General features: G+C 34.8%; 1 protein-coding gene across 1 annotated transcript; it reads right to left on the minus strand.

Annotated features, from left to right (window-relative positions):
* Positions 1–4943: 4943 nt before the first annotated feature.
* Positions 4944–13660, minus strand: LOC125876342 (calmodulin-binding protein 60 D-like). Its single transcript, XM_049557514.1, has 9 exons — positions 13463–13660; positions 13135–13244; positions 12440–12515; positions 11644–11702; positions 8709–9202; positions 8463–8623; positions 8160–8363; positions 7680–7917; positions 4944–5837 (listed from the first exon to the last, which is right to left on the minus strand). The coding sequence occupies exons 2-9, from the start codon at positions 13230–13232 to the stop codon at positions 5260–5262; spliced, it is 1908 nt and encodes a 635-aa protein (XP_049413471.1). The 5' UTR covers positions 13233–13244; positions 13463–13660; the 3' UTR covers positions 4944–5259.
* Between the last annotated feature and the right edge of the window lie 814 nt (positions 13661–14474).

Genomic DNA, 14474 nt, shown 5'->3' on the forward strand with positions numbered 1-14474 from the left:
CACACAAAAGTTTGAACCAAAAAAGTCGGTCGATAGTATTTCAAAAGTTTATGGACTAACACATACAGAAAAATTGAGAAAGTCCTAAATTTTTGTTTTGTGATCCCTAAATGCTATAAAAAGTAGTATAGATCATGTAGATGCTATAAGTATGATTCACTAAGTCATTACGGATGATTCAAAAAATATTTGGGCCAAACAAAGTTGACCAATAATCTATATTTATATTTATATGTTACCTTAAAAGCATGAACTCCTAATTTGAATGTTAAATTACTATAATATTCTTAACTTTAGTTGTGCCTTTTTCGATGAGTTGTGACTTTTTTTTATAAGTTGTGACTTTTTTCAAAGGGCTTTGATTTTTCAATGAGTTGTGACTTTTCTGATAAGTTGTGACTTTTTTCTAAGGGTTGTGATTTTTCAATTTGTTGTGACTTTTTTAAAGAGTTGTGACTTTTTCAATAAGTTGTGACTTTTCCTAAGGGTTGTGACTTCTTGGAAAGGTCATTACTTTTCAGATAAGACACAAAAAACACTTGTTCATACTACCCTTTATTGACTATAAATAGAGGGGTTTCCTCTCATTTTCAACCACAATATTTTTAATCTTCTACTCTTCTTCTTCTTGCATTTTAAAAAAATTGGGGTGACTTGTTATCATTGAGTGAGTTCGTAGTTTAGCGGAATAAGAGGTACCACTATTCTGAAGAAGTAAATTGTTCTATCCTAAGAGAGTATATTCTTTAACCTCGAGTACTTGAGGAAAATAATTCTGATGATATAATAATTATTTTTTTCTTAGTATATACATGAGTATGTAATGTTCCAATATATGAAGTTAACATGTAGTTTAAATTCATTTGTTTTTATTAATAATTTCTCTTGTGATGTAGATATATACTTCTGACTATCTTTTTCAAAAATTATTAAACTTCTCAAGAGTTAGTCAATTGTCACGATTTGTTTTCTGACGCTCAATACAAAAGAATAACTTTATTTATCAATGCTACTTATGTGATTTAGATTGTCAGAAAATTTGCTTCAAAATATTTATTACTATATAAACATTGTTCTTTTGTTCTATTGATTTACTATTTCTTAATATTTAAGTATTTTCGACGAAGAAAAGTTTATATGACTTGTAATAACGCCAGTTGAAATTTGTATTAGTTTAATTTTTATTGTAGTCTAAATTCATTTGTTTGTGTTAACAATTTCTCTTGTAATTTAGATATATGCTTCTAAATATCTTTTTCCAAAATTATTAAACTTTTCAAGAGTTAGAGAATTGTCACGATTTGGTTTTTTGATGCCCAAGACAAAAGAATGACTTTGTTAATCCATGTTACTTATGTGATTTAGATTATCAGGAAGTTTGCTTCAAAATAGTTATTACTAAAGAAACATTGCCCTTTTGTTTTACTTATTTACTATTTCTTAATATTTTAGTATTTTCAACGAAGAAAAGTTCATGTGACTTGTAATAACGATAGTTGAAGTTTGTATAAGTTTAATTTTTATTGTAGTATAAATTCATTTGTTTTTGTCAACAATTTCTCTTGTGATGTAGAAATATGTTTGTGAATATCTTTTCCCAAAATTATTAAACTTCTCAAGAGTTAGAGAATTGTCACGTTTGTCTTTTTGATGCTCAAAACAAAAGAATGACTTTATTTATCAATGTTACTTATCTGATTTAGATTGTTAGGAAGTTTTCTTCAAAATAGTTATTAATAAGTAAACATTGCCCATTTGTTTTACTAATTTACCATTTCTTAATATTTCAATATTTTCTATGAACAAAAGTTCATATGATATCTAACAACGCCAGTTGAAGTCTGTATTAGTTTAATTTTTATTATTTATTTAATAGCTAATTTTTATGAGGTATATTTTCATTAAATATGCGAGCAAGAGCAGATACAACTTTCAGCGACTTCTTGCTTCGTAATGAAAATGGACAAGAAATCACAATAAAGGTATAATTTAATAGCATTTCCAGAACAAATGACTGTCCAACTAAGTCAGGATAGTAATCCAGAAGAATCATTGGTCAGGAAAATATTTCCATTGCTTCATCAAAATTACAGATCTGCTGACTATATAATATAACGGGCAATCTTAGCAAGTAGAAATGAATTTGTAGATAACCTAAATGAAATGATGATTGGGAAATTCCCTGGAGAAACCAAAACACATATTAGTTTTGACTCAGCGGAAGATGATACCAACAACAACTACCAAGAAGAATACCTCAACACCTTAACACCAAATGGACTCCCACCACATAGGTACATTATAAAATCCTTCAAAACTTTTAAAGATGTCTTATTATGTTACTTCATAGCGCAAAAGAGAAGCCAACAATTGTGTGCTTATAAATACATAACAATTAATGAATCTTTACATTGTACAAATAAGGTTAGTGCTGAAAGAAAATGCGTCTATCATGATGCTGAGAAATTTAGACCCATTAAATGGTTTGTGCAATGGGACACGATTAATTTGTTGAGGATTTGACAAAAATGTCATACATGCCGAAATAACAACAGGACAATATGCCACAAAACAAGTGTTTATTCCAAAGATACAACTATCACCACCCGAGAATGAAGGATATCCTTTCAAATTTATTCGGAAACAATTTCCAATACGTCTGTGTTTTGCGATGGCAATAAATAAAGCACAAGGCCAAACAATACTGAATGTTGGATTGTACCTACCACAACATGTTTTCTCACATGGCTTGCTGTACGTAGCACTATCTAGAGGAATATCTATGGCAAAAACAAAAGTATTGATCATGACTGAACAATCAGATCGGCACAAAGGGACGTACACAAGAAATATTGTGTACAAGGAAGTTTTAGGTGAGATTTGACTACTACTAAGAATTGGAAGAAATCAAACATGGAAAAACATACACATAAATTGAAGCAAATGAAAGATTAATCGGATGTATTCAAAAGTTTGGTGGAAGAAGAGACTATATGAACAACACCAAAGAACTACGAAATATGACATTACTATTGTGTAGATTCAATTATGTAAATATACAGTTAAATTATTATACACTATTTCAAGGGGACGCGTTTTTCATGACATAACATAACTAACAACTCAAATTGTTAAGTCCTGCAAAATTATTTGCAAACAAATGTTGTAACAACCAATTTATAATACGGCCCTCGCCCATACATGTGTTACAACGCAACACAAAGTTGTGTGACCCATCACTAAGTACAGCGTACTGAACAATAAAATACAAAGTCATATTCTGCACAACTGAAATACACATTATCGATAAACTTTTCTATATATAGGGATGTCAAGACTTGGCATACATGCACATCGAATGCACGGCCACCTCACGTTACCATACACCTTTGCCCATTAACAAAATATTTCACAAACAAACATGACTTCCAAAGATCACATCATGGACAATCACCAACGACCATCCATTAACAAATTACTTACTCGCTAACCTTTCTTTAAAACGAACCAGCGCAGATTCATCAACATACAAACTGTCAGTATCACAACAAACATCCAAATTCACCAATAAACGAATAGCTATGCCCTGTTACTGCCTTAGAATATTAGACCTTCCAACTCGCGTTTGCGAAATTCAATAACATATCATCAAATGGTCCTGAAACACTCCCAGAAGCGCCATATGGGTTGTCAAACACAACAGGACAATATGTGACTATTACTTTATACTATCCCACATCTCCAAAAATAGAGCCGCCCTTGCAAAAGTAAAAAAATAATATATCCTTGCACCTGCAAAGAAACGGTTCCCACAAAGAAGTTCGCTCTTACGACTAAAACACTGCCACAGCTGCAGACAGGCTACAATGAAGACCAAAGTTGATTGTGGCAAATAGAGTAGGAATACATTTTAGTGGATGAATCAACCTCAGGATGAGTCAACCACGTGCAACGCATGTGCGGTAAACCTAGTATGTTTAAAAATTCATGAACTAATATACACGAAAAACTGAGAAAATCTTAAATTTCTCTTTCGTGATCACGAAATGCTAAAAAGAAGAATAAGAAGAAGAAGAAGAAGAAGAAGAGAAGTGTGGATTATCTAGAGGTTGTGGGTATGGTTCAGTAGATTATTACTGATAGTTCTAAAAATTTGTGGATCCAAAGGAACCGGTCAGTAATATTTCCAAAAGTTCATGGACTATTCGTAATAATCTTTGGAAAGATGATTTTAGTATTATCTCAATTTTTTATGTGTATTAGTCCATTGATTTTTCCAAATATGCGTGAAAAACTCAATTTGAACTCAAATTTTGTGAGTCCAATGGTGACAACCTATTAAATGATACTTATTATTTTCGAAATGTGTATGTCGCTTTGTTAGAGTTAATATGTCAAGAAAAAAGAATTCAAGATTCTCTCAATTTTATATTTATATTAGTCCATGAATTTTACAAAATGTTATAAACGGCAGTTTAAGCTCAAATTTTATGAATCCATCAATAACGACCTAATAAATGATACTCTTTGTTACCCAAGGGCAAACATCGTTTTTTATTTGAGTGTATAGCGCCAAAAAGCAACACTAACCATAGCAAAACTATAAATATTGGTCTTCAAGTCATTTCGAATGGACCTATCAAGGTTTAATCAGAAAGAAGCCGGTCAAAGGAATCAATGGACTAACACATACCGAAGATTCTAAAGGATGGAAGTTATGCATAATGTTAGTGGAGTGATGCAGTGGAGAGAGGATTTATCTCCATTACTATCCTGTTATGCATGATCAACAAAGAGGCTTTTGAGCCAAAAATCATGTTCTTGTTACCTACAAATTACAATCATTTTTGGCACTAATAATTGCAATGGAGAGAGCAAAAACCATAATGTAAGTTAACTAAACACTCAAATGCAAAGCCAATCAGCATCTTTTTTTTTATCATAAAATTCATATAGAATTCAACACACAGGTGTTCTTGAAAGCATATTTCCCTTGGGTCTGCAAACTAATACATTACATTACATCTTGAAACAGATAGAGTGAGCATGATGGAGTTAACGATGAGAGCGTTAAAAGAGAATGTACTGTACAGGCTTCTGTACATGAAAAAAAAACAATCAAATTGACTAATCCCTCGGAAAATATACTGTCTAGAGTCGAAAGCTAATTACTCGGGCCTGCATGACCACGGCCTTGTGAATAGTTATTCAAATGGTCGATGGTTAAGTCTAAATGCCCTAATGTTTCCAAACCAGATTTCATTCATCATCCAGTTCCACGAGCTGTGCACGCCTCTCAGCTGCCTTCTTCCGCACAAAGAACCCCCACCTCATTGCAGCCTTAATTTTCAGCCAACCTACAACAGCTTTTCCTGGGCGTGTGCGGTCCTCATCATAACTGAAACTAGGAGATGGTGAAGGCATGAAAGATGGGAAACCATATCCATCTTCAGGCACATTTACAGAACCATGACCTCCCATGCTGAAAAGTCTCAGCAAATGTTGCATATCATCATTCTCAAGAATTTCATTGCTTCTCATTCGAATTTCCTCCTCAGACAAGAATTCGTCAACTCCCTTGTCCCTGTTGTGTGACCAATCATCAAAAGGATTAAGATTGGTTTGTGGGAGAGATGTGGTAATTGTCTGGAATGAAGATGATTGTGGAGGACCAAGAGCCAGGCCAACATTGTTATCATATCTCGTATTCTGGAGCTGATGACTGCTGGTTATTTGGTGCTGAGGCGCATATGGAGTGCTCTCAAACTGTGAGCGGGAATTAGAATTCATCATAGGACTTTGGGTAGGCATCCTCATGTTGTCATTATAACCTGAACCTGTTACACCAAATTAAAAGATGATGGTATTATGAAATTTGTACTACAGAGGATAAGTTTGGGAAGAAAGAAAGAGAGCTTAACCACAAAAGATCTCCAAGAGTCAAAGAAACCAAACTACAGACACGATTAGATAGGACCACAATCCACAAATCATATCTCCCCCACCCCTCTCCTATCCATTTTGTCCTCCAAAATATTGCCTTATCTTTCAGTTCATTTTTTAACAGTCTTCTCATTACACTGGTATTACAACATATGGAACGCCATTTTTTACTTCTGTACATTTCTTCTTAACTCTGTTGACAACCCTACATATGCCAAAAGGAAGTAAGCAATAATATAACTTCCTCCTTTTTTGGGGGATTAAAAAAAAGGACAGCCTGGTGCACTAAGCTCCCGCTATGCATGAGGTCCGGGGAAGCCCCATTTTTTTGGTAGGTGTTGCAGTGTAATATTATTCACAGATAACATTACACTGATTGACAAGACAGGTGTTGGAGTTAATGATATGATGGAAGGGTGGAGAGAAACCATAGAGTCTAAAGGTTTCAAGTTAAGCACTAAAACAAAGTACCTGGAACGCAAGTTCACAAGTTCATTAATATAATGCCTAAGGTGGAGGGGAAGTGAAGCTCGAGGAAGCTTCAAGTATCTTGGGTCCATAATCCAAGGAGACAGATTGACGATGATGTCGCACATCATATTGGAGCAAGGTTAGTGAACTGGAGGCTCACAATCAGTGTACCGTGTTATAAGAATGTGTCGTCAAAGCTTAAAGGTAAGTTTTACAAAATGGTGATTAGACCAACACTACTATATGGGGTAGAGGGTTGGCCAGTCAACGTTCAGAAAATGAAGGTAGCGGAGATGAGGATGATCAAATGAATATGTAGGTATACTCGGAAAGATATGATTACGAACGAAGTTACATAGGCAAGGTAGGAGTGGCATTCCACTAGGCTAAGATGGTTCAGGCATGTGAAGAAGAGGTGTAAGGATACACCAGTATGGAGGTGCAAGAGGTTGGTTGTAGGCTGTATCAGGAGGTAGGAAATGTAGAGGCTGAAGAAGAATTGGGGAGAGGTGATTAGACAGGACATGACACAACTTCATCGTAGAGGCTGAAGAAGAATTGGGGCGAGGTGATTAGACAGGACATGACACAACTTCATTTGACGCGGGACATGACCTTAGATGGTAAAGTATGAAGGCCAAGGATTAGGTAGAAGGTTATTAAGTAGCTGAGTGTTGTCGTTTTCTATGTGGAAGAGGGAATGAGCTAGTCTCCCTTGTCCTCTTAGTAGTATTATTCATTGAGATATTGCATAGTTCCAAATTCTTTGATGCCTATTACTATCGGTTGTTGAATTTGTCTGTATCTTGGTACTTTGCTGTCTTTTAGTCTTGTGTTATTGAGAATCATCTCTACCTCACAAAGGTATGGGTAAGGTCTGCATACATCTATGTAGTTTTCAAAAATAAATGTCTAATCTATGATGAGACCTCACAACAATATTTCCTCATTACATGTTAACAATCCATTATCACAACTCTGCAACCTTCAAAATCACTGCACATTTTCGATGAAGAAAAAATCATTTCCTCAAATGCTATAGGCAAATGTAGCTTTTCAAGTAAAAACAAATGAAAATGAGGGGAGTGGTAAAAGTACAAGAGTCATTGATGGTATGCGTAGCAGCCAAAGTACAGCTAAGCATACCATCACTGACTCATAGACCAGCCAAATCAATTAAACAAACAGAACTATTCGAAAGAAAAAGATAACCACTCCTTGAGTACAACCAACAGAAGAACAAAATTCTGAAATTAACAGTTTACCTCCAACTAGCAAGTTGGGATCCATAGAAGATTGCTCAGATTGAACTGGAACAGGATGGCGTGACTGCGGAAGCTGATTAACCAAGGTGTTGGGGTAATCCATTGGCCCAACAGGAAGCTCGTTCCTAGAAGAGCTTGCATTTTGATTTTGCTTGATGCTCAGAAATGACTTGCCATCATATTCAACGACTTGATTCCAATTATCGTACGCCTTCTTGACCAAAGAATCTACGTATACCTACAAGAACATTTGAAGTCCATTAGAGCGGCACATTCTTTATCAAAAGGTAAGCACCACAATTTTAAAAAAATACACTTCAAATTCGACTGCAATTCTAGATTTTGAAAAAGTCAGTTGAATGATCAGGCTGATATAGCTTAGAGAATTAACACAGTATGTTAGAAATCCAATAATATCAACCCCAAGAAAACTCAAAAATCAAAGAAACATTCTCATATATATAAAAGAAAATAAACCACCTTCTGGCTGTCTGAAAGTGAATCTGCCGAATAGTATTGTTCACCAGCTATAAGGCCATTCAGCTCATAAATATTGTTGAAAACAACACCAACGTTTCTCGAATCATCAGAATAATAGACATAAAGCTTCCCACTCAAGACACAGGTCTTTGCATGTTCTATTAGCGCCTCCCACATCTTATTTGACATACCGCTTCCAAGGATCTGCCGAAATACAAGTCAGATTGAAGACAAAGTGCAATGAAATGTTAAGTTAAAATCTTTTTTTTTTCATTTTCCTTTTTATATCCACTATACACTCACACTTCTTAGTTTCTGTGGGTCTCTAACCACAAGCCTAAGGAAGTCTTCAACAGTAAATATCCCAGACTTATTAAGCCTCTTGTGGAAAGAACCATCCTTGCCAATCTTCTCCAATCTCCAGACATCATCATTTAGAGCTGGTGGATAATGTTTCTTGTACACTGCAGGGAGTAAGAAATTCAGACAAAGTCATTAACTGTTAGAATAGAGAAAAGTAACAACAAAAAGTTTAGACTAGCAGCCTACATTCTCCACGGTGATCTTTAACAGTGAAAGCCTCAGTCTTTGCTTCTCGTATGCGTACTCCTTCACAATATCCAGAAGCAACTTTCATGCCAAGTCTGAACTTCCTGCTCCTTATCCAACTTGAATTATCTGTAAATGTGAGATCCCCCAAAGTTCCAACGCCTTCCTTGAGTGTAATTTGCAAGTCACCAGTTAAAAGAGGTCTCTTTCCTTCACGCTCTTTAACAACATGGCTGTCAAATTCTTCTTGTGTCCATCCTTCATCATCTTCATTGTTGAAATCACCTTCTAGCACAACAACGTCCAGTTTTATACATGATTCAGGACCAGTAGTCACAAGATGGCCAGTATTTGTGTCAATTAAGACAACATGGATAGCAGCACCATGCTCTCCTTCTACTTTGCCTCCAGTGAACAGAGGCAAAGATAGCCTAGACCTAAACTGAAGCTGCAAGTTACTTCCATCGGGCCCTTCAATTCTCTTAGGAGATGACCTGAAACCTGAAGACTTTAGGATGGCATCTTCTAAAAACTACATTGCATATTCAGTGAAACACAGATAAAATTTAGTTGTATACGTACTTTTTTGACAAGGTTAAAGTTATCATACTATACATCCTATTTTGATTGTATACGACCAGAAATGCTTACAATTTCTAAAACCAACCTTGATATGCTTAAGATTTACCAAGAAACCTTAATCACAATTCACACATAGTACATACGGGTTCAGGAATAGGTTCGGATAGTAGTAGCACAAAAATATGTCCAGAGCCCAGAGGCTCATAAACTAATTTTGTTTCTGATATCATGGAAATGCTTGGAAAGCGAATATGCACACAGAGAAAGAAGTTCAGCATACTCCCTCATCTGTTTTTTTGTACGCATAAAAGAAGAATGAACAAAAACAAGACAATGCACTGCAAACTTAAGTGTATGCAGAAATCACATATTTGAAATTGTTTCATTAGACATGCTCTTTTTATATAACATAGTGTACAAACCAGCTTGCATCCACCTCAACTATTCCACCAGGTACCCACTACCTTCCACCAGCATAAGTATCGAGTAACTCTGTCCAATGCTTAGGTAGATGAAAGAAATCACCAGATATTTTCAGTCTCAGTTAGGACTTGAACCCTGATCTCCTCAACTAGCTGACATGCAATACTCAAATAATGTAGAAAATTCTGTATATATATTATCCAACAACACACCCAGTGTAATCCCATAGTGCATACATCTTGTCCAATATTGTTTATTTTTCAGCTTTATGTTTTGAACACCCCTACCAACTTATATTTCAACTAGAGTGGAATCCATTTACTTATAAAATGTTTACAGATATAACTTAATCAAGGTTTAATAGACCTTCAAAGAGATTACATAAAACAACTAATTACAGACTATGTTTTATTTTCCATTTCGTTTTCCCTTTGTAGATGCGTTCATGCTTGAAAGTAGGGATTTGTGTCCTCTTTTGCCTTGGGGGGCTCCAACAGTTCCTTACCCAACATCAGAAAAGCACTCAAAATAAACATTACTCTGGGTAAAACTAAAAAAGGGTATGAGATACTAAAGAACCAAATACAAGTTTTAACATTTTCTTTAGTCTGTGTTTACAAACAGGTCCAACTCTTGCGACATGGTTGAGTCACATCTACCCATTATGGTGGGATGGTATCAGAATAAGGTATTTCAACACATGTAAGCACCAAGCATATGACTTATGGCCAGGTGGTCAATGAAACTGGAACCGCAATGTTTCTGTATACCAGCAGAGGCATAAATACGTAATTTCTTCCAATTGACTTAAACACATTGGACGGAGCTGCCAAGAGGATACAAGTACCAAGTGGAATAGTCAAGGTAGGCATAAGTTTTGTACACCCCGTAATTTAAAAAGAAAAAAAAAAGCACGAAAGGAGTACGTGTCCTCCAAAATCTTTTTTACAATGAAATTAGATGCTTAATATCCTCCAAAATCCTTTCAACATGCACAACTAGGAAAGAACACACAACTTTGTATAGATTATTGTAGCACGTAGTTGGAATACTCTTCTTTAAATTAGATAATAAGCATCACTCCATGTTCAGAAAAAGAACCACAACATAATGCACACTGCAGCTGAACTATGTATTTTAAGAAAAAAGGTACTAAGCTATGGCCAAAGATTGAACTAACTTACTTAGGATCCTTAAAATTCTACAAGCATACTTCTTTATTTCTGTCTTTAAACTTTTTGATGAATCAATAACTACATGAATCCACAGATACTGTACAATATAACCACAAGGTCCAAATGATCCACATGACTTCATCTCTCTCACCTAGATAAGGATTTTAAGCCAAAATTTCCCCATTCCTTGTTGATTTCTTATCCATCAACTTATCTTTTTCGTTTTTTTTTTTAAACTGGTTATCCATCAACTTATCTTTTTTATGACCCACAATGCATTGGAATCAACAGTGAATCAGATTCAAGGACCTAAAAATATTTTAATTTCAAGAAGTTGCAAGAGGTAATGGTGGATGGGAGAGAGAAATGGGAATAGCTTAGAGAGAGGGGGAAGATGAGGAATGAGAATGGAGATGGATTTGAATTTTTTATGGAGAATAGCTTTTGTAAATATAAATGATGGTCTGGCATATTATCTCATGTGGATAGTGATCAAGGACCACACAGGATGGTCAAAAGGGTTAAAAACACTAATTTTGAACACATTCGCCTATAAATGAAACCCCGTGAAGCTGGGAGCTGGGAACACAATCTAGTGCAACTAGAGGGTGTCTATTTGGCTATTCTGTCTCTTTAAAATAAAAAAAAGGTAGAATTCTCTCCACCTAGAAGCATAAAAATGCAAAAACTTTTCCAAATAGTGTCCATAAGAAAAACAAGTCTTAGATACAAAACAGCATAGTTCATAGCCTAACCTTCCAGCAATTCTGGCAGGGCCTAATTTAGCCAGTGCTCGTTCCACCTCTTCACTAACCTGTTCAGTTCAAATGGTGAAAATCCAATAAGAAGCCTAAACATCAAGTAACTGAAATCACAAAAGATAATTCTCGCATGTTAGAATATTGGATTTTGTACAAATACATGTACATGTCTATATGTAGTTAAATGTGAAGGGTCATTCATCTTCTCACCCTACTAGCATGATCAACTATACAACAACAACAACATATCCGGTGTATTACCACAAGTGGGGTCTACGAGGGTAGAGTGTACACAGACCTTACCTCTATCTCATGAAGATAGAGAGGTTGTTTTTGAAAGACCCTCCTCAAGTAACGCATAACAAAGCAATTTGAAAAGGAGAATACAACATTAAATAAGACATAGCAACCAAGTCACAGCAAATAATAGGGAAAGTGTAATATAACATATAACAAAATAATACAAGAAGTACAATATCAAATCTAAAGGAAAGAACAAAGTTAGATTTCCCAGTTGAAGAAAGATAACTCTTATCAGCGAAAATATCTACAACTAGTCAAGATAAATTCCCAAGTTCAAATTCCACATAAAAACAAAAAATGCATAGAGACCTGACCTCCAAAACAGACTTGCTTTCACATAGATGATAAACTTAATGTGAAGACATCTTTCCTAGCAGGATCAACCAATTGAAGATTACGAAAGGAATTACTACTCCAACATTAAACATATTTCAGAAGAGAGAGAGGAATGACAGGAAAAAAAAAATCCTAATGTTATATATCTTACAACTCTCCGAAGAATCGGTTCCAACGACGAGCAGAGCTTTTGAAGACTATCCACCTTGAGAGCTTCCACAATAACACTGCATAAAATATATCATTGATAATCTCGGATTTTTTTAGGAAGAGAAAAAACATACAGGTACACTTCTGTAAATGACAATTTTAGCAATATGAGGGTACACCACAAGTAAGTAACGCCACCAAAGTATGTACTTATTTACAGAGCCCATTGCTCCAACTAAGAGATCATCTCCCATAAAAAGCCTTCCCCAATAAAAGAAGAAGAAACCCAAAATAACAAGAAAACACAGCAGAAAGACAATTGTTAAAATACATGTTGCTTGTTAGTATATTGTTTCCTAGATACTAACCGATACACATTGAGCAAACTGTTAACAAACTTATTACATTACATGACTCAACTGACACAAATATCAAACATTCTAACTTTTACTTCAACAGGATTAACCTTTCAGCAATTACAATGATAAATTTCATTTTCTGCATAAAAAATACAAAGTGATAAACTTAGCACAGATTCAAGTTAAATAAATAAACTTTTCAGCTGCCCCAAAACTCACCCTTCATGTACCAACAACAACATACCCAGTGAAATCCCACACGTGACCAACTTCATGTACCAAAATTTACAAAAAAAAAATCACTCAAATTCAAGAAAAAATAATTACAAAGCTTTACCTAGCTAAAGCAGGTCTTTTACGCTCAGGCGGCTGGTCATCATCATCCTCCAAGCTCCTCTTCATAGATTTTGTCCTCTCCATATACCTAGTCTGCATTTAGACAAATACCTTTTTTCCCCCAAATTCACCACAAATAACAAAACAAACAACAATCAACAAAACAATCCACAACAGATCTTTAAGTTCATTCAAGAAAATCTCCCACAACACCCAAATACACAAAATTCAAGATCCCCACATCAAAACCCTAATTTATTTACACAAAAATATCCACATATATCCATAAAGATCACAACTTTACAAGTGGGGTTTTCAGTAAAAGTCACCTGATTGGTAATTCTTGAAACTTTAGCTGAACCTCTGAAATTTCTCTCTCTCTCTCAAGAACTGAACACTGTATTTATTAGTTTGACAGTTTGTTTTTTTGCCTCTTTTGAGGTGCTGCTGATGGTGGGATAGGTTACTATGGGTGGGTGGGTGAAATATCTGGGGTTGTAGTAAAAGGGTCCCACTTAGAAGACTATTTTAGAGAGAAAAAGAAAGAGAGTTTGATATCTTTTTGGTATTTGCTTTATGTCTTTGATGATGTTGGGTGGCTGCCTTAGTTTTGGATAGAATGGTAAGCAAACCAATTAGCTTGAATGAGTGTACACAAGATCTAGACCATTCATTTTGGGTGATCTCACGTCACCATAATTTTAGGTGGTGTCATCTTTTGTCCTTTTTTGAAAGTTTTATAGTCAAAGAGTTTTTACCGGACTGAATTATCAGTTTAATCATAAATTATTCATTATGATGTATTTAAGTTTAGTTAGTCAAGTAGAGAAGTATTATTATGAATGTCAATAGTTGAGGCGTGAATTATTAGTTTAATTTCTAACTATTGATGAGGGTGTATTTTAGTTTAGTTAGTCAAGTAGAAAAATGTTTTTAAGACTGTCAATGTTCGAGGACAAAATTAATAACCACGCCAAGTTTAGGAGTGTTGTAATACTTTCTATCCTTACATTATTTATATTAAAAGATTATAGTGGGATAATAAGTTCTACTTTTCCTAATAAGGTTTCTCGTATTTGAACTATGAGAATAATATCACTTTAATAGAGAGCGTGATTTACATTTAAGTAGAATTATTCATTGCTTTTGGAATAAATATGGTATCAAATCTAATTAAATTTGAGACAATTAACCTAACAATATATCATACTATATAGTTTCGTCATTAAATTGGAACGTCCTCCTCCAACTAAACGACTTCCATAAATTAGTCGATGAATGAAATTGTTTGCTTCATTTATAAAGATTAATTAAAATTCTAACAAAAGTGCATCCTTGTGA

The sequence above is a fragment of the Solanum stenotomum genome, chromosome 9, assembly GCF_019186545.1.
Source record: "Solanum stenotomum isolate F172 chromosome 9, ASM1918654v1, whole genome shotgun sequence".
Taxonomy (NCBI): Eukaryota; Viridiplantae; Streptophyta; class Magnoliopsida; order Solanales; family Solanaceae; genus Solanum; species Solanum stenotomum.

What these genes read in the sequence shown, in the direction of transcription:
- LOC125876342 (XM_049557514.1), bottom strand. Translation starts at nt 13,232, where the DNA reads ATGCAGACTAGGTATATGGAGAGGACAAAATCTATGAAGAGGAGCTTG. An exon ending in AACCGATTCTTCGGAGAGTT is followed by an intron (nt 11,703 to 12,439) that starts GTAAGATATATA and finishes TGAACTGAACAG; the next exon opens with GTTAGTGAAGAGGTGGAACG. An exon ending in ACCCACAGAAACTAAGAAGT is followed by an intron (nt 8,364 to 8,462) that starts GTGAGTGTATAG and finishes GTATTTCGGCAG; the next exon opens with ATCCTTGGAAGCGGTATGTC.